Genomic DNA, 25,541 nt, shown 5'->3' with positions numbered 1-25,541 from the left:
TAGAAGAGGGTCCAGGGGCTTCACAGAAGACACCCCAGCAGGATTCTAGCAGTGGGACTGGGTGTACTGGACGAGGGACCTCCCAATCACAGAAAACACCCCAGGACTACACAGAAATCCCAACAGGCTTAAGGTAAGTATATACCCAAGCCAACACAGTACCTCAGCAATGAAGAAGAGATTGCAGCAGGAGAACTTCAGGGACTGCAGCCAAATACCCGGTCACTGGATTCCTTGTCCTGGAGACTGAACACAAGACCTCAGAAGGGACTTTGCAGCAGGGATCGGTGAAGAAGGCTCTAGGCAAGATTTCTCTCGTGGCTGAATGCGGTTCTGCGGGTTTGGCGCCTTTTCAAGGAGCACAGATGAAGACAGAAAATCGCGGTTGAATTCTCGTCGTTTAAAAGGTCCAGCACTCTTGTGAGGGGACGTTTTGGACTCGATTCGTGTCTCTGGAGATAGACCAAGATGCCCACGAAGTTTCAGCGAGATTCGGAATTCGGAAGACCGTGCACCGCACAGTGGCAGGAGGTCCCAGGGTATTGGGGTATTGCAAGAACGCAAGGTCGCAGGAACCCGTGGGATGGCTCAAAATGCAGGTCGTCTTGAGTCTAGTGGGTCTCACCAGGCTCTGGGTTCGGGTCGTCGTTTTCGGAGACCCCAGGTCGATCGGAAGGAAGGGCTGCAGCAGGCTCCGGTTACAAAGCAGGCTCTCCGGCCGCTGGAAATCATTCCCGCCGCTTTTCCTTCGTCATCCTCTTCGGTTTTCGGTTCCAGTGGTCGACATCACTTCAGCTTCCAGGTTTCCAGTATTTATCAGGAACTGCAACACAACCTCTGCATTCTCTCCCCGCATTTTACAAGAAAGGGGCGTTTGGCTGTCCAATCAGGACAGCCAACCCCCCACTGGGATTTGGCCCAGTTGAAGGAAGACCTAAGACAAAGGAGGGGGAAGTTTGGGACCCCTCCCCCACTTCCTGTGCTTACAGACTGACTGGAGCCTGGGCGGAGTGTCCAGGGGACTCCCGTCGAAGACAAAACTCAAACAAAGGATTTTCCCGCCCTGGATGTCAGGGGAAGGAACAAGAAACGACAAGAAACACTAAAATGGCAGAAAAAGAAGACAGGGGCCATTTTGGTAAAAATGAGCACCCTTAGGTGCCTTTACTGCAGCTGTGATTACAGCACGCGGTAAAGGTGCACCAAATTAGTAAAAGGTATCACTGCCACCAGCCATTAAAGGTAAGCTTGTCACTGTAACAGAATTGTTACAGTTTAAATGTGAAAGGGGATACATTGTATCTCCCCAGCACTCCACATAAGGTGGGGTGTGCTGGTTTCACAGAAGTAAATGTAAAAGGGATCCAAAGATCCTTTCTACCCTTGGGAACTGTAGTTCACTCAAGGTTAGCACAAGAAAGTTAAAGGGGGGCCCCTAGGGCAACCCAGCAACAACAGGCACTTATTGCCAATAAGTTGTTAGACATGATAACTTTAAAAAGACACTATGGAGAGTCTTAAAAATGACACCCATAAAAAGAGTTAAAGACAGGTGAGTGTGGAAAAAGGTTCCCACTCACTGAGGTATTAATGGAAAATATCTCACTAGAAAAGCAAAAAGTTCTGGAGTTGAACCAGGCAAGGAAGATTTACCAGCCCTGTGGAAATCTTACCTAACACTCGTCCCCCCCAGACTAAGGAACAGGGGAAGCTAATCCTCACCTGGATAGATCTCTTGTTTCTAGTCGGTTAAACTGTTTGCTGAGTCAACTAGAAATCTTTTTGTAACCCTTGCTGTGATACTTTTTCTTATATTAGTTATCATTTGCAAACTATATGACCTACAAGTAGTGTTGGGCACTTTACTCTTGTCTAAGGTATAGGGGATCTGTTTAAACAGTCCCTCAGAAGTTGTGACAACATCTGAACCTACAATAGGCTTTTTAAAGGGGTTCTTATAAAGAAATCCCTTAGACCTAGAGGGGTCTCCATGATTCCTCACCACCTCTCTCACATGAGCAGGTTGGGTCTCAGGTATCCTAGTTGGAGGGGTTGTGGCAAAGCATTGTACATCCTTCCACCTCCTCTTAGATCTGTTTTTACCTTGGTTAGGGTTTTCCCTTCTAACTCTAGGATTTAAAAGGGGGTCTTCAGCAGAAGAGCCCACAATGTTAAGGGGTTTAGCCTTAGACATATATTTTCTGGATTTCCACCAGCTTTGAGGTTTACCAGTCCTCAAAGGCCTAGTTAGGTTTCCATCTTGTCTATCCACCCCTTCCTCAGAAGTAGTGTGGGTCAAAGACTTTAGAATTGAAACTGAAATGGTAGAGCATGGTTTGTGCTCCCATTTCCCTAATAGTCTAGATTTTGATTTGCCTTTGTTAGAGGTTGCCCTGCTAACATTAGGACTTACAGTAGGATTTGCTATAGAGGATCCTACTGGTTTAGAGTGGTCTCTTGAAACAGAGACCCTAGCCTTGTCAGAACACCTATCCATCTCTCCTGTAGGAGTAGTTGGAGTCACAGGCTTTTTATTAGAAGGCCTAGTAAGAAAGCTATTCTTAGGTTTCTTATAACTCTTTTTGTTGTTCAGTTTTTCAGGCCTAGAAGTTACATTCTGGGCACTCTGAACTAAAGGAGAAAACTCAATTCCTACCTTGGGATCAAGGAAACTCCTTGCCCTCTTAGGGTTGTTAAAAACACCTAAGCTTTGTACATCCATCTGGATCACCTCCACTGTAAGTGGGTTTTCAGGCGTATCCATGTTTAGAGTTTTAGGAACCATTTCCACTGTAAGTGGGTTTTCAAATGTTTCAGCCACTACAGGTTTAACTGAAGGGGTCTTTATTCTAAAGGACATACACCACACAGGGTGTGTGACATGAACACTAAGGTTCTTGGGAGGTTCAACAAAGTTTTTACACAGTGTTATAGATTGGACAGGAATACATAAGTTTCTATCCACAGGTTGAACCACTTCCACTCTAGGTGGGTTTTCAAGAGGTTCTATAAACTCAGTGTTAACTGAAGGTGAGGTCACAGCAGTCACCTGGTTAATGGTATTACACCATATTGGTACTAGGACAGAAGTTTTTAAGTTTCTGGGAACTAGTTGAACCACTTCCACTACATGTGGTTTTTCAAGAGGCTCTATCACCTTAGCAGCAGCTAAAGGTGGGGTCACAGGAGTGACCTCTAGCTTTGTGGGCCTAGGGGCTTTGTCCCTATTTGAAGTTATGGGTGATACACCCAAGTGCCCTTCAGAGTGGCAGTTAATGCCTTTTATCTCTAAAGAGGGGTCTCCTAAGGGGACCTCTCTTACTTCAAGTTTAAGAGCCTCAGCCTTTTTACAAGGGGGCTCAGCTGAGTCTAAGACCACAGCTTTTCTGCTATACTCAGTATTGACAGATTTCTTAAGGGAGGAGGAGACAACACTTTTTGACCTACATCTATGCTCAGAGTCCCTTAAGGAGTATAGATATGTAGAAGTTTTTCTCTTATATCTATCCATGAGAGCTGTTTTTACCCTATCCCAGTTACCTCTTTCTACTTCATGTAAATCCAAGAGCACATGGTAGTCCCTCTTGGGAAGTCTAAAAAGAACCCAGGGTATTCTATCACTCTCACACAGACCAAACCTTTTACAAGTGAGGTCAAAAGTTTTCAGCCATACAACAATGTCACACTTCAGATCATACTGACTCACCAATTCTGGAAACCTGGAAGCTGCAGACATAGAAGAACTGGAAAAAGAAGAGGGGTGCAGAAAATGGTCTTCTACAGACCTGTTATACTTTTTCTCATATTCCCACATCTTCATATTGTGTTCCCACAGGAATTTTCTTATATTCAGTGCCTCAGATATCTCAGAGCACATGGTAGGCAGTAAGGTAGAGGCAGGAGAAGGAGAGGGGGGTGAACTAACATCCTCCTCATCAGAACCCTCATATTCCTCCTCTGAGGAGTTCGGACAGCTGTCTGAACCCTCATCATCCTCACTCCCAGCAATATTGTAAGAAGTGGACACAGGTTCACTGGAACCATGCATATGGTCCCATAACCTTTGTAATAATTCAAGCTTACTTCCTTCACAATTGAGGCCCTTCTCTATACAAATTGTGACCACAGTTTCCATTGCAACATAAGAGAAGTCCTCAGGCCTAAAGCAGGCCATGGTGTTGGTTCTTGGGTTAAATACAATAAGTACACTTTACCTTGGCTAAACCAAACCTACTGGATGGTTTCCTTTGGACACAAAGTATATCAATAATCAATGTAATGCAATCCACCTTGATCCCAGCGCATGCCAACAGTGTTTGGACAGTTTTTCTGAAGTCCAGTTAAGGGCCTAGTAAAACCATTCAACTGAGGCAGTACAAGACTCCACTCTAAGTATAAGACTGTACCACCTGAGTACATGGTAGCGTAGGCAGAGCAGCCAGGCTTATCTTAGGAGGGAGAGAGGGCAGTAGATACAGTACAAGTGAAAATTGTAATACAAATGATCCAAAGAAACACTGAAACACTATGTATTATAAAAATAAAGGATTTATTTAAATACAAGTAGGCCCAGATAAATCTAGGGGTTAAGTAAATACTGAAACATTATATGAAATCACAATATAAAACACAACACTATACTTGAAAGTACACAGACCCAAGTATAGACCTTATTTGGAACACCTAACAGTAGTTCTAGGGAAGTCAAAACCTTGTTATACACATTTAGTATAGGTCAAGCCTATTCTTTGGGAGTAAAAGACCAATGATTACTTTTTTGATTACTTGTGGTAATACAAGGACAGTAGGCCCTTCCAGTTGTACAGTGACTCTTGGAACAAATCACATAAACAGTCAACTGGACAATATACTTTTGGTGAATAGTGAAACACTTATTCTAGGTGCAGTAAAAACCTATCACTACTTTTGTCATAACACACAGTTATACCAGGTGAGCAAAACCTAATGGATGTAATATACAATTACAGATGCTTTGGAAATCAGGGAACCCCAGATGGAGATAAGCAATAACTCTTGTAACTTGTTTTGGATGGCACACAGCTAACACAAGGTAAGTAAAACCCACTTACTTTAACTTCACAATGAAGGGGAAAGTAAAACCCAATGTCACACTTTACTGAATAGATATTCTAGGTAGGCAACAACCTAATGTAGACTTATTAAAGACAGGCTAACAGCAAGTCAGGGGAAGCAAGACCCAGTTGGGGGACACTCATACAGTTATCCTAACAGGACTAACCTGGTGATACCAACAGTTGGAGGACACTAATACAATTACCCTTCAGGAATAATCTGGTGAAACCAACACATTACTTTTGTAAAGAGGCACAACCTAATCACAGGAGAGTAAAATACCTTCACATCTACTTTCTTTTAGACTGGCAAAACAGTGGCTAAGGAAGGAAAGATGTTAACCATACTTTTAAGAATAGTGCATCACACATCCAAGATCAGTAAGAACTTTTGTAACTGTTCACTCTTAGAATTACAGTTACCAACCAACTCTTTACAAGTAAGTAAAAACACTTGATTTCTTTTCTAGGCAGAAGTCCCAATCCCTTCAAAGTCTTTTCCCTTAGAGCATGAGTGTTCTCAGTGGCAGAAGGGGGGTCACTAGGACTAGTGACCAACAGGCAGTGTTAGAATAAGTTCTTTAGTAGCAAAAGCCAGAGTTTCCTTAGGAAAACTGGGCAAACAAGTGAGTACTTTACTTCTAGGGTTAGAAGAGGGTCCAGGGGCTTCACAGAAGACACCCCAGCAGGATTCTAGCAGTGGGACTGGGTGTACTGGACGAGGGACCTCCCAATCACAGAAAACACCCCAGGACTACACAGAAATCCCAACAGGCTTAAGGTAAGTATATACCCAAGCCAACACAGTACCTCAGCAATGAAGAAGAGATTGCAGCAGGAGAACTTCAGGGACTGCAGCCAAATACCCGGTCACTGGATTCCTTGTCCTGGAGACTGAACACAAGACCTCAGAAGGGACTTTGCAGCAGGGATCGATGAAGAAGGCTCTAGGCAAGATTTCTCTCGTTGCTGAATGCGGTTCTGCGGGTTTGGCGCCTTTTCAAGGAGCACAGATGAAGACAGAAAATCGCGGTTGAATTCTCGTCGTTTAAAAGGTCCAGCACTCTTGTGAGGGGACTTTTTGGACTCGATTCGTGTCTCTGGAGATAGACTAAGATGCCCACGAAGTTTCAGCGAGATTCGGAATTCGGAAGACCGTTGACCGCACAGTGGCAGGAGGTCCCAGGGTATTGGGGTATTGCAAGAACGCAAGGTCGCAGGAACCCGTGGGATGGCTCAAAATGCAGGCCGTCTTGAGTCTAGTGGGTCTCACCAGGCTCTGGGTTCGGGTCGTCGTTTTCGGAGACCCCAGGTCGATCGGAAGGAAGGGCTGCAGCAGGCTCCGGTTACAAAGCAGGCTCTCCGGCCGCTGGAAATCATTCCCGCCGCTTTTCCTTCGTCATCCTCTTCGGTTTTCTGTTCCAGTGGTCGACATCACTTCAGCTTCCAGGTTTCCAGTATTTATCAGGAACTGCAACACAACCTCTGCATTCTCTCCCCGCATTTTACAAGAAAGGGGCGTTTGGCTGTCCAATCAGGACAGCCAACCCCCCACTGGGATTTGGCCCAGTTGAAGGAAGACCTAAGACAAAGGAGGGGGAAGTTTGGGACCCCTCCCCCACTTCCTGTGCTTACAGACTGACTGGAGCCTGGGCGGGGTGTCCAGGGGACTCCCGCCGAAGACAAAACTCAAACAAAGGATTTTCCCGCCCTGGATGTCAGGGGAAGGAACAAGAAACGACAAGAAACACTAAAATGGCAGAAAAAGAAGACAGGGGCCATTTTGGTAAAAATGAGCACCCTTAGGTGCCTTTACTGCAGCTGTGATTACAGCACACGGTAAAGGTGCACCAAATTAGTAAAAGGTATCACTGCCACCAGCCATTAAAGGTAAGCTTGTCACTGTAACAGAATTGTTACAGTTTAAATGTGAAAGGGGATACATTGTATCTCCCCAGCACTCCACATAAGGTGGGGTGTGCTGGTTTCACAGAAGTAAATGTAAAAGGGATCCAAAGATCCTTTCTACCCTTGGGAACTGTAGTTCACTCAAGGTTAGCACAAGAAAGTTAAAGGGGGGCCCCTAGGGCAACCCAGCAACAACAGGCACTTATTGCCAATAAGTTGTTAGACATGATAACTTTAAAAAGACACTATGGAGAGTCTTAAAAATGACACCCATAAAAAGAGTTAAAGACAGGTGAGTGTGGAAAAAGGTTCCCACTCACTGAGGTATTAATGGAAAATATCTCACTAGAAAAGCAAAAAGTTCTGGAGTTGAACCAGGCAAGGAAGATTTACCAGCCCTGTGGAAATCTTACCTAACAGTCTCCATGACTAAGACAAAGACCAGTGGCGAGAGGGGACATCCCTGCCTCGTGCCCCTTGTTAAGACAAACTGGGGAGACGCCACACCATTAACCACCACCCTCGCGCTTGTATTAGTGTAGAGTGCCCCCTGTATCCACCCAGGTCCCAGGCCAGCTTTTTCAAGGACTTGGATCATAAAACGCCATTCCACCCAGTCGAAAGCGTTTTCTGCGTCAACCGAAATCAGGGTGTGGTCAACATCGCCTGTCTCAATTGAAGCCATTAGGTCTAGAATCTTGCAGACGTTGTCCGTACCCTGTCTACCCTTAACGTATCAGAATGTGGATCAGAAGTGGGAGAAATCTGCTCAGTCTTTGAGCCAGGATGCTAGCGTATATTTTAGCGTCTACGTTTAACAGTGAAATTGGTCTGTATGAACCGTATTCAAGTTTATCTCTACCTTTTTTGGGTATTACAATTATCCTAGCTTTTTGTAAAAGATGGCGGAGCCTGTCCTGTGGTCATGATGTCGTTGAACAATAGTGACAGGAACGGCGTGACGGTGCTCTTTAACCTTTTATAGTATGCCGGGGTGAAACCATCCTGGCCTGGTGCAGAGCCTGCCTTCAGGTTTGAGATAGCATGGTTGATCTCTTCAGTGGATATGGGGACATTGAGCCTGTCACGGTCTACGGGGTGCATTGGTGGGAAGGTGATTTTAGTTGTGAACGCTGCTGCGCACTCGGGGGAGGGATTGCAATTTGAAGTGTACAACAGCTCATAAAATTGTGCGAAACTGGCAGTTATATTGGTGGGTTATCCAGGATGGCTCCCGACTGGGAATTTATCTTGTTGACTGCCCTTTCCGCTCTTTGCATACTTAGTTTGGCCGCTAGTAGTGTGTGGGCCTTGTCTCCTTTCTCATAGTGCCTTTGTTTAACGAATCTAAGGTGGGCTAAGGCTCGGTGTCCGGTCAAATGGTCGAAAATAAAAGATCGAATGACCATTTGATCGAAAGTCAAATGGTTGAAAAAAAAATGGTCGAATTTTTTTATTTATTTATTTATATTTTTTTTAGTTTTGTTTGGTAAAAAAAAAATTAATATAGAAAGAGGGAGGTTGGGGGGGAACCCCCCATTAAAAAAAAAATCTAAAAAAAAAAAAAAAGAATTTTTTCGACCATTTGACTCTCGATCAAATGGGATTCGATCATTTGGTTTTCGACCAAATGACCTACAACCCTAAGGCTCTCCCCTGCCAGATTTCTTTAAGTTCTTGCCCAAGTTCCCTGGTTTCTGCCAGGATTTTGGTCGTGTCTCCTGCTTCCTTACTCGGGCCAATTTTATTTTACATATGGCCTCCTTCAGCTGCGCCTCTCTAAGCTGTCTGAGACTTTTAACCAATGCCCCTTGTGCTATTAGTAGGCCCCTTGTCGTGGCTTTGGCCGCTTCCCATATTGTGGTGCGAGGGAGATCTCTTGTGTCTTCCTTTTGAAAAATTCTCTTATCTCTGTGTCTAGTGATTCTCTAAAGAGCTTGTCTCTGAAGAGCGTGTCATTGCATATCCACCTTTTGTCTGTCTTCTTAGTAGGGCCAAGGTTTAACCCTACCACCACCATGTCATGGTCTGACCATCCTACCGGATCTATTGTCGCATTTTTCAAGTGATGCACAAGTTCCCCGTCCAAGAATATGTGGTCTATCCGGGAATATGTTTTGTGTGGGGGAGAGTAGAAAGTGTAAGCTTTTGGTAGTGGGTGGTGGGCTCTCCAGGAGTCTACTAACAGATGTTCTCTTATCAAGCGCCGGAAGGATCCCTTGTCCCAAGGGGGGACGGCTCCTTCTCTGAGATTTCCAGTCAAGTGCTGGATCCATAACCAAATTCAAGTCTCCCCCGCAGATCAATGAGACTTTAATTTGGTTATGAATCCAGTAGTGCGAAGAGATCTTAACAGAACGATAGCTGCTGCATGTGAGGGGTGTATACTGAGCACAGTGTAATTTCCTTTGTTCTAATTGACCCGTGCACAATCAGGAATCTCCCGCCCGGGTCTCTGTGGGTGGGAGAGATATGTAGCTCAAGAGAGCTGCGGTACAGGATTCCCTCTCCCCCTTCTTTTCTGGCCCAGATGCCCATATGGCTCCTCCCAGTTGCCTAGCTTTCGGGGTGAATTTGGTTTCTTGTACAAATAAAATGTCTAATTTGGCCTGTTGGAAGGCTTTGACCTGTATAGACCTTTTCTGTGAGTGGCAGCTTTTTAGTCCACCCGCGTCCTGCACAGCAATGTCTCTGCTGCCGGTTCCATCGCCACTCTGGTGCGAATTGCTGATGAGCTGAAGCTTATGAGCACCTGCCTGCTTCCATACTGTTTGCTCAGTCCATTTCGGTTTCGCCTTCTGCTTCGACCAGACTGTGTCCCCTCTCTCCACCTTCACCTATTGATTGCCAGTGAAAACCATCTTTAAATATCCCATGCAGCTGATTCACCTTGCCACAACTAGTCTGCACGTCTTGCTTAGGGTTTCTGCCAATCCTCAATGGCTCTCATTGTAAGTTTGGCGGTAGCCGGTAAAATCGGCAGGCTGCCGCCAAACTTCTGAAAAATTCTGGTGCCTGCAAATGGGCAATTACCGGGTCCTTACGGCCCTGCCGGAACTGATAATTGCCCGTTCGCGGGCGCCGGAATGAAATGCTCCCCATTCCCATTTGAACCCCCTAGTGCTCAATGGGAATGGGGAGGTCAGATGCACCGGCACCATTAATAATGGTGCCGGTGCATCCGACATGCTCTGCTCACGGATACCGGTACGGCCTTCAGGGCGGGCCTGGCGGCCATAATGGAACCCGCGAGCAGAATTGGTAGCTTACCGGTACCGTAGTTCCCGGACCGGCAAACTTGTAATGACCCCCTTCTCCCACTTCCTCGTCTCAGTACCCAAGGCACTGTGGAAGTTGAGTCCATGGAATTAACAAGATCTTTACAGAGATTTTTGCATAGTACAACCTCATCAGAGATAGGAGATGTGGTGTGTGTATTATGTACATAGGTTTGAATGCCTGTTTACTCAGAATGGGTGCTAGCAAAGGTTTGAGTTGTAAGACTGGAGGCATTTGTATAATGACCACATGCCATCAGGAATTTAGGAATTCTAGCGTCTTCTTCAACCGGAAGGGAAACATACTGTGTTTCTCTTGATTTGGTCACCACATCTCCCTGACGGCCATATCCTCCCGTGTCATCCTCCCTCAAAATACCACGCCCGGGGTCTGGATCAGGTAGCGGCTACCGTCCCCTGACCACATGGAGGAGATTTTGGGCTGGCAATCAGTGATGATCAGCGGTAAGTACAGGACATTAGAGTAAATGCAGAACGGTCTTCCATGAAAGGGCTTGGAACTACCCTTAATGGATTCATTTTAGTGTGATTAGGCTAGCCTCACCCCTTGGGGAACCAAGTTGTCCTCTGGGAGGTGGTGTCCAGAGTGATGGGGAAGAAGGAGGTCACATGACGGCCTCTTCTTCACGGTTCTCTACTGCTTCAGAGGAAGAAGGACTTGGCTGGACCACAATAGTACCTTCTGGTAGTACGCCCACTACAAGGATGGGTATGATTCTTGTGGTCGAGCCGCCACTGCTGACATTGTGCTGATTGGAGTGTCAGAGACGTTTCTCACTATGGCAGGGTTGGTGATCCTTTGAGAGAACCCAATTTTCTCCAGCATGGGGTCTGGCATGGATTCACATGTAGATTCATATTCCCCGTCGTCAGGCTGGGAATCCTCGGTAAAAGAAAAAACAGTTTCACTTTCACTTACAAACTGTATTCCTCCTCTAAACCAATCACTGAGCTCTGGGTCATAGTGCCCCCAGCCAGTGACTGCACTGTTCCTAAGCCCCTCCTCTGGCAGCCATCTTCAGATTTTTACTGCACCTTCAAGTGTTGGGAGTCCTTGTGTTTTGCTCTGCAAGCTGATCTACATTTTTTACGCTTTTTCGGTAAAAAGTTTGTTTATTTCTCAAATAGAGCCTGTGTGCTTTTTCCTACATCGGCCGACAAGCGGGGACCCATTTGCTGGAGAATTTCAATGCCCCTCAAGGGTGGAATCGTCAAAGTTTCATTAAACGTTCCAGAAGGCTATTGGGCCTACTCAGCACTCCCGAACATGTCGGAGGAGAAGAAGGAGGGAAGCTCCCTTTTCAAGCTCTGCTTCAGCTGCGGACTGCGGAACCTGTTTGTGGAGGACAAACACCTTCAATGCCTCTACTGTCTCCATCCAGATCACAATGAAGCGGATTGCGAAATCTGCCTCGGGTTCTCCCAGCGAACCGTGAAGGATCATCACAGTAGGCTGGTGCCGTGGCTCAATGCCAAGGCCTCTAGCCTGTGCGGGAAGCAGGGGCATGCCTCACTCAGGACCGGCTGATCCCTAGAGCGGGCTTCTACGTCCTATGAGGGCACTCCATCCGTGGGGGCCCAATACAAGGCCAAGCACTGCAAGTTAGTTTCCATGGGTGGTGCCGCGCAGGCGGCCCCGCGACGTGCAGGGCTCACTCCTCTTCACCGTCTGCCTCCATCTCCAGCCATCACTCCAGCTCCTCCTCGAAGAGGAAATCAGCTAACCCAGCGAAGTTGTGGGAAAAGCCTGAGAAGACAAAGGCGCAGGAAAAGACGACCAACATGCGCCAGGCGGCCTAGGTGAAGTCGTCATCAATGATCAAGTTGGTGGCTGCCGCCCTCTCGAAGGCCAAGGGGGCTGACCCAGACAATGTAGCCCCGACAATGGCCAGAGTATCCCTTCCCCCGATTCGGGAGGCATCGGCCAAGCCGGTGGAGAGGACACCGGAGAAGAGGATGCCATCCCTGAGCCCAAACCCGACTCCCCCGGGATGCAAATAGGGGTGAAGGGGGAGGAGGCCTCAACCATACTCCAGGGCACAGATATTTCTTCCTCGGATGAGGAGGACCAGGCATCCATCCACATGATCCAGAAGGACGTGGGGGACTGTTAGGGAGAATTCTCTGTTTAGGCTGAATTTCCTAACCTAGTGAGTCCCCCAGCAGCTTTGCTGGATTTTTGGGATTTATTTTGTTCTCCTGCCAAGAGTGAGACTCTTTTACCCTCACTCTTGGGCATGGTTTGAGTGTGTTTCTTTGACTCTAGATGTGTTTAATGGGCTATGGGGTCTTTTACTCCATAGGGCTTCATGTGTTTTTGTGTTGTGTGTTACACAGCACCCTCAGTGCAGTAACACAGGGGTGTCCTAGTGACCCCCAGTATAGACTCCATACCCTGGGACTGACTACTGTCTCCCAGGGCATGTAAAGTCACCATTGACTTTACTAGTCTCAAATTCTGAACAGAACCAGTACAAACCATCATACTGTGGACGTACTGGCCAGGGCAATTTGATTGCCCCGGGGTCTGTTAGTCGAGGGGCACGTCTCCGTCCCGCCTGATCGAGTTTTGGCTGGTGGCAGTGGATACTACTTTTTATATTCGACCGCAAATATTTTCCTATGGGATTATCCCATTGTTCGAGGCTACCAACTTTAATTATTTAATTCCTATGGCCTCGAACATACCGCCGGTTTATTTATTTAATATTAATTCCCTGGTTGGTGTTTTTTGCCAGAACTCGGTTCTAAAATGGCGTTTGTGTTCGCTTCTGTGACTCCAACCCAAGTTGAGCCCTTTGTTCCACTTTTTTGGCGGGCTTCTCCACAGAAGCCTCCAAAAGTGGTGCCACTCTGTCTGGGTACCACAGGGGGTGTGGGAGGGGGTTTAGGCACCCTGGACTGAGTTACCTTGGTAACTCAAGTCGCACTCTTGTGTGATTGGCCCACCACTTAGCATGTTTGATTGACAGCTAGGCTGAGTGAATGGGGGTATGCTGCATAAAAGCAGGGCTTTGGGGACTGGAACTTTAGAAGTCGCCACAGGACCTAAGAATCCGACGAGGGAGAAGATGAGCCGACCTGCTACGACGACACCACCGGTGGAGCCCTGCTGAACCGTCTCACCACTTTTCCCAACGACAGAGGAGATCTCCAACCCGGAGAGTCTTCTTCCTTCGACTGGTGGGGATAACCAGTGTGCTTCCTTTTTCGCTTCCTGGAGCATCTCGTGGCCGCCTTGCCTGTGCCAAGCACCCCGGCAACCGGGATACCACGTTTTACCACTACCGCGAATCAAAGGGTAGTACCTTTAACCGGAAAACTCCGCGGCTGGTTTCTTCCCTGGCAGTTCAACGACCTTCAGCTGCGGAGTATTACAGTTTGTTTTTTGAAACTCGAAAATGGGCGTCGACACAGGGCGTGCCAGTAATACTATCCCTAGTGTGACGTCCACTGTATGCAGTGTTCCCAAAGGGAACTGCACAGGTTTCTGCCTAACAGGGACGCCGATGGCGAAATTCCCGATGGGGACGACAACGGAGGTGACGACGGCAGACCTGCCGACAATGAAGGAGCAGGGCCCAGTAGGCCTAGCGCCCGACCCCTCGAACGATGTATCGCTGGACATCCTTTCAACCCTGCACACCCTGGTGTCAGAGATTCAGAAACAAATGCCGATGACACCAGTGGCCCCGGACCAACCTCCGGCAAAGAAGAGGAAGCGGCAACCTACGCCACTGCATCAACCCCCCTCACATGCCCTCCCCCCCAGATACAAGGGGGCGGACACGATGAAGGACATGACGACATGGGCGCGGCGGGTGGTTCGCCACAGCCGATGGCCTCTACCCCAGACGATGTGGGGTTGTTCCATCTGAGGGCATCAGAACTCTTCCAACTGACACCAGAGGAAACCAGGAAGGAAGGTTTCCTATATCAACGACGCAAGGCCAAGAGGAAGACTATCTTGGCGGTGCCTCTCCTTGATGACACTTGGGAGGAAGGCCTGGCTTTGATGAGGAATCTAGCCCCGGCTAAGAGGGATCAGCTGGAGAAGAAATACTGGGTGCCTTAGTCCGCACTCAAGTGCCTTTGCTCTCAGCCTTCCCCGGACTCAGTGGTCTTGGCAGCAGCAAGAAAGAAGTAGTCTAACCCCTCATCTTTATCCTCTGTCCCTCCAGATAGCAAGGAGAAGAAGTTGGATGCCATGGGAAGGAAAGTAATCTACTCAGCGGCATCCATAATCAAGGCAGCCAATGCCCTTATAATCCTGGCCAGATACGACAGGGAGCTGTGGTATAAGATGGCCCCACTGCTGGATTTCCTACCCGAAGACAAGCGGGTCAAAGCACTTTCTGTCCTCCAGGAGGGGGAGGTGGCATCGGACCATGTCATCGTAGTGGCCCTGGACATCGCAGACACAGGGTTCCGACAGATGGGGAACAGTGTCTGCCTCCGTCGTCGTGGCTGGCTGAAAGCCACCAACTTCAAGGTGCATCTGGCAGCTATCTCCTACTACACCAGTTTTCCAGGACGGTCTTCTCTTTGGTCCCTCCGTCTCATCAAGTAGTTCCTCAAAGGACTGTTTCGATCGTTCCCACCGGTGAAAGCGCCAGCCCCGGCGTGGGAACTCAACATGGTGCTGACTAGGCTCATGTGGACTCCCTTCGAGCCTATGATTCAGGCCTCTTTCAAGTTCCTTTCATGGAAAACGGCTTTTCTTGTGGCATCCACCTATGCCAGGTCGGTATGTGAGATCCAGGCCCTTTCCAGGCCCTTTACTGCAGACAACCTTATTTGACTTTTCATGACACAAGGGTGGTGCTGCGGGCGCACCACTCTTTCATGCCAAAGCTTGCGTCGGAATTCCACCTCAACGAGCCTTTGGTGTTGCCTGTGTTCTTTCCGAAACATTAGTTGCCGGCTGAGAGGGCCTTGCTCTCGCTGGATGTGGCTCGTGCTCTGCATTTCTGTGTGGCATGCACTGAGAGTTTCCGGAACACGTCTCAACTATTCATGAACTTTGGTCCTGTGAACCATGGGAAGGCCTTGTCCAAGGCTTCCATCTCCAGGTGGCTCTCCGGCTGTATCACTCAATGTCCCGGGTTCGCAAACCGACCGCTGCTCGGCTGTCCGAAACCCCACTCCACCAGAGCGATCGCTGTGACGACAGCGTTCCTGTCTGGTGTGCCCCTGCTGGACATCTGCAGGGCTGCTACGTGGTGGTCCACGCACCCTTCACAAGATTCTGCTGCGTCAACAGGGATTCCAGAGAGGAGTCCAGGGTCGGCCAAGCAGTGCTACACAACCTGTTCTCTTGAAGGTGAGCCTGTTCCAGAGGTAAGAGTAATTGCTTCTATTGAGCCCTGCCACCTCCCGTGGTTGTGTAATGTTGTACTTCTTTGTATTCTTTATTCATGAGCATGTGAATCCATGGATTCACATGCAAACCCTCCTTCCTGCCTCTCTGCAGCTCTTCTTGGTCATGCTGCCACTTTGCGTGCTACCAAATCTGAAGATGGCTGCCCAAGGAGGGGCATAGGGAGAGGGCAGTCACTGGCTGTGGGCAGTATGACCCAGAGCTCAGTGATTGGTGATTGGTTTAAAGGAGGAATACAGTTTGTAAGTGAAAGTGAAACAGTTTTTTCTTTTACCAAGGATTGCCAGCCTGACGACGGGGAATATTCATGAGCATGTGAATCCATGCTAGACCCATGCTGGAGAACAATAGTTACAGGCAAGTAATTTGTTCAGTTCCTGTCAACGAGGGTGTCACTGTCCGCAACCAAGTTTTCATAGACAGAGCAGCGTGTCCGCTTGTCTTGTTTATCATCGTTGACCGCTTCATCAGCGGGGGGCTGATGGATGGCCTTGGTGTCGTTGACGAGGACTTACCCAATGTCGATTTTGAAGATGATGTCGACGTGGTACATTTTTGTTCCGCAGAAGATTGGCTACCAGAGTTAGTCATGGATTTGGCTGACCTTTGGTGAAGACCGATCTTTGTGGGAGGATCTGGGCTCGTCGACTGAAGCTTCCTTGTGCCTCCTCTTGCTGGTGGCGTCGATCTCATGTGACCTAGACCTCTTACTAGAGGTGGTTTGCTGGGCTGTCCTGCCATGCCTTAGCGACGCATGCCTCTGTACAGATGCAGAGTCAGAGGCCCCGCGGGCATCCTCGAGCCGAGCGACGAGACGGCAATGACGATCCCTCAGTGTCTTGTCGGAAAACGACTGGCAGATTTCCCAGTCTTTATTGACGTTGTGAGGGTGTAGGCAGTAGAGGCAGTTGTCGTGCTGATCTTCCACATAGACATTTTTCAATCGGGCATAGGCCTTGAATAGGCTCTTCAACTTGGACTTCGCCTTGAGGTAGGCCCAACTTCGCAGACGATAAGTCGTCGGAGATTACGGCTGGTCGGAACAGTCTACAGACCCAGCAATGTCGTTGCTAATGCCGGTCATCGAGAAGACATAAAAAATTATTAACTTTTTCATCTAAAATTATTCAAAACTCGAAATTTTGGGAAGAATAGTTAAAGAGAGAATACAAGAGGACTCCTTACACTAACGTGAAGTAATACATCTGAAGATGTCCAACAGGGGAGGAGCTAAGGAAGGTGTTCCTATTGGCTGTGGGCTGTATGACCCAAAATGACTACTAGAGCACAAAAGTGACTGAGAGTTTTCAGTTTAAGTTAAAACAGCTCTATATTACTGAGGATTCCCAGCCTGATGACGGGGAAAATTCACCGCATGTGAATCTTTGAAAGATACCAATGCTGGAGAACCCGAGTTATAGGCAAGTAACTTATTCCTTATCTAGGTTTAAGGGTGGTTATGATTTGTGTGGGAGAGCACTCATTGCTCAATCCTTAAGGCATTTGTTAACTGAGTGTTCCAAGCTGCATAATATACAAATAACAATACTTAGGTCTTTTGTTAATGTCGAAGAGTGAATGGCTGTTAGACCATGACTTCTGGCTACGCCTATCTAGTGCAAATGAAACCAATAACAATAGCAGTATTACAATTTCTGCAGCGTTTCATTTAATCACATTGTAGGTGGTTTTGTTTTATGAATGCCTAATTTTTTATGTATTTTTTATTCATTTTTTATTAGCATGTCCTCTGCATTCGAGGGGATTGGGTCCTCCGACGTATTCCATATCTATGACAGGTAATCACCACAGCTGTGCTGCTTCGGAAAATTTTCGGCTCCTGCGTCGATGACATCGATACGCTGTCCTTGAGGGCCTCCGTCGAGCTGACGTCACCGGAAGTTATAAGTAGGACGCACGACGCCCGTAGCCTCAGTTCGGTTTTTTCCACAAACGTGTTCGCTTCGGAGATCTCGGCATGCCTCGGTTCTTCTGAGTTCTATTCTTTCGGTTCTTCGAACCTGTTCTTTTATGAAGATTTCCATGATGTCTTCGTCTTCTTCTACCCCGCGGCCGGGTTTCAAGAAGTGTCGGGGCTGCAGTTCCAAGATGTCGCTGACGGACCCGCACGACACCTGCCTCTGGTGCCTCGGTGAGGACCATGCCATGGACGATTGTGACGAGTGCCAGTCGTTAACATCGAAGGCCTTGCGGGAGCGTAAGAAGAAGCTTTCTGTCTGTAAGGTGTCCAAGCCCTGGAAGTCGAAATCCACTGGGCTTTCGACTGATGATTCGAGGGGCGACTCTCCGCATCGTTGGCGTAAGTCGAGGGGGTCTCGGTCCCGGAGTGGGTCCCGCCATTCCTCTGCCTCTTTGAGGCACTCAAGGAAGCGCCGTCACTGGTCGCCTTCCTCCTCCGAGGACTCCGCCCGTCGGCGGGTTGCTTGTCCCAACAAGTATTCCACTCCTGCAGATTGGGATTCATTTCGTAAGGAGATGATGGCGATTTTTCAGTCGCAGGGCTCCGTTCTGTCTGCGCCGTCGAAAGATGCCGGCAGGGAACGTGCTAGAGACGCTGTTCGCACGCCCTCGGGCTCGAGCGGTCGTCGCGATCACCGGCACCTTCTGTCACGACTCGCTCCCTTCGCTCCCGTTCCCGCCACTTGGGGGCATGTTTTGGGGCTTATTCCTTGCTGGACATTTCCTCCGAACCTAATGCCACAGTGCTGTAATGAATTGGGAGCGCTAAATCCCTATTTTCCATACTACTTCCCTTCCGGATCCATTCCAGGTTTTTGGCAGCCAGCATGCTTCTTTAACCAAATGACTGTGCTTCCCAGAATGCCTGGCCCACTGCTCCACCTCCACCCTTGCAGGACAAGGTTGGGTGGAGGATAGGCAACACCTGTGGCTGCAGGTGCAGCAGTCAGCACACCTGAGGCGTGTGCTCGTTAAACAGCTTTAAAAGCCTCAGTCTCACTTCAGTCCAGCGCTGGTCATCGTTTGCAGTGTTCCTGTTTTTGACTAGTCCCTGGTTCCTGGTTCCTTGCCTTTGTACCTACTTCCTTGTTCCTGTTTTCTTGTTTCCTCCGCCCTGAATTTCGGATTCATGCACTAATTGATTTCTGCTCCCTTGATTTCCCTTTTTGTCTTCCCCTGTTTGCAGGCAGCAATTCTCAGTGCTTTCCCCTTTTAGATGCAGCCCAGTTTGTCTGTGTTCTATATTTCTTTGACTCTGTCCTTTGCTGCTGTTACCCATTTGCCTTAGCCTTCCTCTTAGTTTAGTTTCCTGTCTTTTCCTTGGAGGGGTAGGGAGAGTTTGCATAGGTAATTTCGTTTTTCCCTGCTCCTGATCCTTACTTTCTAGAGGATCCATTCCATGTTTTCCATTGCACTTCTGCATCCATTTCCCATTTGATCTTTAGGTGTGGTGTGTGGTGGTAGCTAGCTCCTGTGTGAATGCTTATGTTTTCCCCACTAGTTTGTTATCCCTATTCCAACTTAGGTATTTAGTTTCTGCAGCGGATCACGCTCCGCTGCCTTCCAGTCTCCGCCCTTGTCCTGCCGGGCTCTCCACATTGCAGCGGATCTCGCTCTGCTGCCTTCCAGCCTCCGCCCTTGCCCTGCGGGCTCTCCACATAGCAGCGGATCTCGCTCTGCTGATTCCCAGCCTCAGCCCTTGTCCTCTGGGCTCCCTGCCCGGCAGCCTGCCTCATTCCGGCTGCCTTCAGCCCTTGTCCTCTGGACCTCCCTACTTCTCCCATTGCTGTTATAGCCTTTCTGGGTCCCAGATTCATCAACAGGATTCGTGGGCTAGCTGACATTCAAGAGGTGTATCTCGTCCTCGTGAGTAAGTTCCCTTATGTAATACCATCAAGAGTGTTAGTACACAGATCCTGTCATTGCTGGCCCTCCACGTGGGTTTAGCGCTGTCAGTACCTGTAACAGCAATTGGGGGTAAGGTGCTTGCCGACTTTCCTCGCGGTCAGGTGCTTACCCCACATCCCTTTTCATATATTGGTTTTGATGTCACACTCTATTTTGCACTCCTGGGTTCTAGCATACCTGAGTCGTTGTTCCTGGGTGCACATTTCCCTTGCCATATTCGCTGCCTTAGTACTCGCCTGACTAATCCTGACAGTATGACCAGCCCAAAATTCCCATTGAATATGGCAACTTTAAGAAAGAAAGGCAGCAAGGCCTCTAACAAGTTAGTACAGAAAGCTTCCCCTACATTTACCTGTGACAATCAAATCACTGGTCTTGGCTTAAATGAACTCCTTGTCACGAATGGGCATTTACGAGCAAAGTATTTTTCCCATAGGATGGCACATCCTACATTGCCTGATCCTAGTTCGATCTTTTGTTCTGATCCCGATTCTATGTCAGCGCAAGCCTTAGCCGCAGAAAACAACACACTGTTAGACTTATTATACAAGAGTACCTCTGTTGTTGAACCCCATGATTCCAGTTGTGCTTCACCTCAGATAGAACAGTTTCATGGTACACGTGTCTTCAATCAATGAACCGCTGCCATGTCTGCCATTTAATCAAGAGCCTCCACCATGCACGGGGTTAGTCCCAAAGACCCTGACATGTTTGGATTCAGCTACCGAGATGGCTCCAACTCGCATGCCTTCAGCTTCAAAGTTTCCTCTGGCCTGCCTGTCTTCAGCTACAGTGACTCATCCAGAAGATCATCCTTCAGCCAGAGAGCCTCCGGTAGTCCATCATATGTGCATGTCTTCAGTTCCAGAGTTTATTGCTTGTTTGCCTTCAGTTCATGATACACCGGTATCCTGCCTAGCTTCGCTTCCAACATCAGAGGTATACCTGTCTACACCATCAGATCCTGCTATATTTTCTACTGCTCCAGACAGTCCTCCTGAATCCCAAACATTTACTGTCGATGAACGTTTAGATTGCCTTTCTTTTGCTTCAGGAGGAGCACCAGAATGCCTGCCTTTTCCACAAGACGATTCTCCCAACTGCTTCACTTTAGCATCAGAGCCTCCTAAAAATGCAGCATCAGAGTTTGAGACTTTTGCCAGCTCCCGCTTCAGAGTCATCAAGCTGGACCAAGTGGTGAGTCAGAACCACTCACCTGGGTGTGCACAGGGGGTGGTGCAGACCGGCGTATTACCTACAGAACTTGTGCAACAGAATTCCGCCAAGAAGCACCAGTTGGGTGCTAGTAGCCAAAGGAAGGGAATGACTGCTGCAGTTCAAGATGTGTCTGTTATTGCTCCTTCTGCGAGTGTGCCTGAAATACCAAGTACTGTGTCTATCACTCCTATCAGTATGCCAAACGTCCCTGCTGTTGTATCCAACGTGCAACAAGGTGGCTACACGACTGTCACCAGGAGTACCAGCCTCGTACAACCCATGGGACTTCCAGGCATCCAAGGCGTAGAATATGTGCAGTCAAACCTTAATCATTTTCAACCACAAGCCTTTTCCCAGATGGATGACAGAAAAAGATCTGAACCTCTACCTCAGCCGCCACCTTCTCTAATGGCGGAACATGAACATTTCCTGAAGCCAGCAACTTCCTCACCTCCCGCATGTCCGCTCTCGGCAGAAAGGCTAACAGAACTTCTACCATCATCTAAGGCAAGTTGCACCAGCCTGCCTCCCTCCTCAAAGACTTACAAGGGTCCACTCCCAGTGACTGAGCTTCCTGGACCTTCCAACTCTGCTCCAGGTCCTGCAAGTTCATGCCTTTCTTCGAACCATGAGTCTCTTCCTCACCAGAAGTCACCGTTTCCATCAGTATCACCTCCAAAGACAACACACTCCTATCATGGAAGCCCATCTGCCTTTGCCCACAAGCCACCATTTCCATCAGTGCCACCTCCAAAGAAAAAGCACTCCCATCATGGAAAGAAGAAGTCTCGTACGGGTGGCGGGCACCCGAAGAGGGCCGTAGGAGGGGGTATACTGTCACGACTCGCTCCCTTCGCTCCCGTTCCCGCCACTTGGGGGCATGTTTTGGGGCTTATTCCTTGCTGGACATTTCCTCCGAACCTAATGCCACAGTGCTGTAATGAATTGGGAGCGCTAAATCCCTATTTTCCATACTACTTCCCTTCCGGATCCATTCCAGGTTTTTGGCAGCCAGCATGCTTCTTTAACCAAATGACTGTGCTTCCCAGAATGCCTGGCCCACTGCTCCACCTCCACCCTTGCAGGACAAGGTTGGGTGGAGGATAGGCAACACCTGTGGCTGCAGGTGCAGCAGTCAGCACACCTGAGGCGTGTGCTCGTTAAACAGCTTTAAAAGCCTCAGTCTCACTTCAGTCCAGCGCTGGTCATCGTTTGCAGTGTTCCTGTTTTTGACTAGTCCCTGGTTCCTGGTTCCTTGCCTTTGTACCTACTTCCTTGTTCCTGTTTTCTTGTTTCCTCCGCCCTGAATTTCGGATTCATGCACTAATTGATTTCTGCTCCCTTGATTTCCCTTTTTGTCTTCCCCTGTTTGCAGGCAGCAATTCTCAGTGCTTTCCCCTTTTAGATGCAGCCCAGTTTGTCTGTGTTCTATATTTCTTTGACTCTGTCCTTTGCTGCTGTTACCCATTTGCCTTAGCCTTCCTCTTAGTTTAGTTTCCTGTCTTTTCCTTGGAGGGGTAGGGAGAGTTTGCATAGGTAATTTCGTTTTTCCCTGCTCCTGATCCTTACTTTCTAGAGGATCCATTCCATGTTTTCCATTGCACTTCTGCATCCATTTCCCATTTGATCTTTAGGTGTGGTGTGTGGTGGTAGCTAGCTCCTGTGTGAATGCTTATGTTTTCCCCACTAGTTTGTTATCCCTATTCCAACTTAGGTATTTAGTTTCTGCAGCGGATCACGCTCCGCTGCCTTCCAGTCTCCGCCCTTGTCCTGCCGGGCTCTCCACATTGCAGCGGATCTCGCTCTGCTGCCTTCCAGCCTCCGCCCTTGCCCTGCGGGCTCTCCACATAGCAGCGGATCTCGCTCTGCTGATTCCCAGCCTCAGCCCTTGTCCTCTGGGCTCCCTGCCCGGCAGCCTGCCTCATTCCGGCTGCCTTCAGCCCTTGTCCTCTGGACCTCCCTACTTCTCCCATTGCTGTTATAGCCTTTCTGGGTCCCAGATTCATCAACAGGATTCGTGGGCTAGCTGACATTCAAGAGGTGTATCTCGTCCTCGTGAGTAAGTTCCCTTATGTAATACCATCAAGAGTGTTAGTACACAGATCCTGTCATTGCTGGCCCTCCACGTGGGTTTAGCGCTGTCAGTACCTGTAACAGCAATTGGGGGTAAGGTGCTTGCCGACTTTCCTCGCGGTCAGGTGCTTACCCCACATCCCTTTTCATATATTGGTTTTGATGTCACACTCTATTTTGCACTCCTGGGTTCTAGCATACCTGAGTCGTTGTTCCTGGGTGCACATTTCCCTTGCCATATTCGCTGCCTTAGTACTCGCCTGACTAATCCTGACACCTTCGAGGTCCCAGTCGGACAAAGTGGATCGCTCTAGTCATACGCCCTCCAGGTCCCGGTCCTCGACACCCTCGAGACCATCAGAGCCTGTGAGGTCTTCGAAGAAGACATCGGCTCCGAGGCCGTCGAAGGACTCTCTCGAGGCTCCGCCTCCGAGGAGGCCATCGACACCATCGTCGCCAAGGCCGTCGAAGGACAAGCTCGGGGCTCCGCCCTCCAGGCCTGTGTCGATGCCTTCGGCGCCACGCTCAACGCCGATTCTGTCGACGCCCTCAACGCCTTTTGAGGAGGCTTTATCGGAGGTGCCCCGGAGACCGGTGGATACTCCGAGAAAGTCCCTGCAGAAGTCAGTTAGGCCTGTATTTGAGCCCTTTTCTGTGCCCTCATCCAGGGATTTGTTCCAGCCTCTGGATTACATCTCTGAGGTGGATGAAGGGTCTGGTGAAGGTATGGTTCCTGATGAGGTTCCTGATGAACTCATGCCTGGTCATAGCCAGCTGGAAAACCTGCGTCAGTCTTGCACAATGCCAGTGGTCCGGACACCTCTCCTGAGGTTGAGTTCGGTAGGCCTGAGCCTGGCACGCACGCGAGTCCTCGTACTGGCGCCTTATGTCGAGGGTGACGGAATACTTGGAGTGGTCTGCACCACTCTGGGCATTCTAAATTTCTATATTCTAAATTCTTTTCCCTCCTCCATACGTTGGTATTGCTTTGGGAATCTGTCATAGATATGGAATACGTTGGAGGACCCAATCCCATCGAAGAACAATTTACTTTCTTACCTGGTAACGTTCTTTCGATGGGATGGTCCGACAACTTATTCCATATCGCTCCCTCCCTGTCTGCCCCGCTAGAGAATTTCTTATGCGATTGCAGCTGACGTTTCCGCAAGGCTTTCTGTGGTCATACTGGCAGAAGATTGGTGCCACACATTCTGGGGGAAAAACTACAACTGAGGCTACGGGTGTTGTGCGTCCTACTTATAACATCCGGTGATGTGGGCTCGACGGAGGCCCTCGAGTACAGCGTATCGACGTCATTGATAAAGGACGCAGACGCCGAAAAATGTTCCGAAACAGCACAGCTGTAGTGATTACATGTCATAGATATGGAATACGTCGTCGGACCATCCCATCGAAAGAATGTTAGCAGGTAAGAAAGTAACTTGTTCGTCTCTTCTATAAATTATGCATTTTTAATATTCTAATCATACATATTGCACAGGGCACTTTACAATTGTTTTCCTTTAAACTCTGGTATATTCTATTATTAAGGAACAACTTTACTGCCGTTTTAGGGAAAGTAATCTTGACAATTGTATGTGTATCGTATTTTGTATTGTATTTGGATTTCTATTGTAAATGCTTGATAAATATATTTTTTATGTGTAAGGTTTACTTGGTTTAAAACAACTTCACAATAAAATTAAAACAAAATTGCAGTTCACTTTAAAGTGAGCTGTGCAGCTTTAAAAGTACAAGAAAGGCAGCACAAAGCAAGGGAAGTAAAACAGAAGGCTTCACTTACCTTTAAAAAGTCTGACGAGCCGTCAAGACAAAGCAAAAAGAAAGGGTGTCGCAAAGAAGACTATAGGCGGAAAGCAGTCAAAAGTAAATCTTTCCTAAATGTGGACTTGATGTCTGTGTGAGTGGATGTTGCTCAGTGTGTGTGTGGGGTGGATTGTATTCATCTGTTGTTTGTTGTTGGGGCTCACATTGTATGCTTTGTTGGTGTTTGGTGTGTTTCTCATTGGTAACTGTGTGCTACCCTGAAGTCTTTCTTTCTGCCTTGCAGATGCTGGTGGAAGTTTCCACTCTTGTGTTCTTTGTTCTCACCGGATACAAATTCCGCCCGGCATCTAATAATCCGTACCTGCAGCTTCCTCAGGAGGACGAAGACATACAGATGGATGAAGTGTAAGCCACTGTCTCTTAACCTATATCCTCAACCCGTCCCTCACTGTGTCCTCTGCCTAGCGCTGGCACTGCTCGGTGGCTTTCTTGAGGCTCATGCTTGTGTTAGTGGCAGTAGATGAATTATTTAAGGTGTATTTATCTATGTACTCAATGTTGCCGATCAAGTATCTCTCGGATAAGCGTTCTTTCTTTTCATTTCTTGCCTCTGTGAGGAACCTGAGGGCGTCCTCACTTCTTTCCCCCTGGATCCTCCTCTCAGGGGGCCAGGGAAAGGCCATCGCTTTTGGATCCTGACCCTGGGGGTGGATATGCAAGGCAGGATCACCTGGGTGGAGGGAACTTGGGGAGTGGACATCCTTGGGTAAAACATGGCATCCCCCTTTCCCTTTTCACAATGAACAATCAATCCCTCAAGCCTTTGTCAGCTACTGCCAGCCCTTTTCCTTGTATCCCCCCCAAACTGTCCCCCTTAAACATCACCTCAATACT

The 25,541-nt window shown here is 48.4% G+C and overlaps 1 protein-coding gene across 2 annotated transcripts in view; it reads left to right on the top strand.

Annotated features, from left to right (window-relative positions):
* The window catches only part of LOC138447901 (protein GPR108-like), an 851,977-nt gene that overhangs the window by 703,886 nt on the left and 122,550 nt on the right, over nt 1–25,541 (top strand). For both annotated transcript variants that reach the window (XM_069604412.1, XM_069604414.1), the window contains one exon: nt 24,931–25,052. In XM_069604412.1, coding sequence (XP_069460513.1) covers nt 24,931–25,052 — 122 coding nt within the window. The remainder of the gene's footprint in view (nt 1–24,930; nt 25,053–25,541) is intronic.

The sequence above is a fragment of the Ambystoma mexicanum genome, chromosome 3q, assembly GCF_040938575.1.
Source record: "Ambystoma mexicanum isolate Mex_15411 chromosome 3q, UKY_AmexF1_1, whole genome shotgun sequence".
NCBI classification, from domain to species: Eukaryota; Metazoa; Chordata; class Amphibia; order Caudata; family Ambystomatidae; genus Ambystoma; species Ambystoma mexicanum.
The sequence above is the reverse complement of the archived record's forward strand: the minus strand, read 5'-3'. Positions and strand labels throughout refer to the sequence as shown.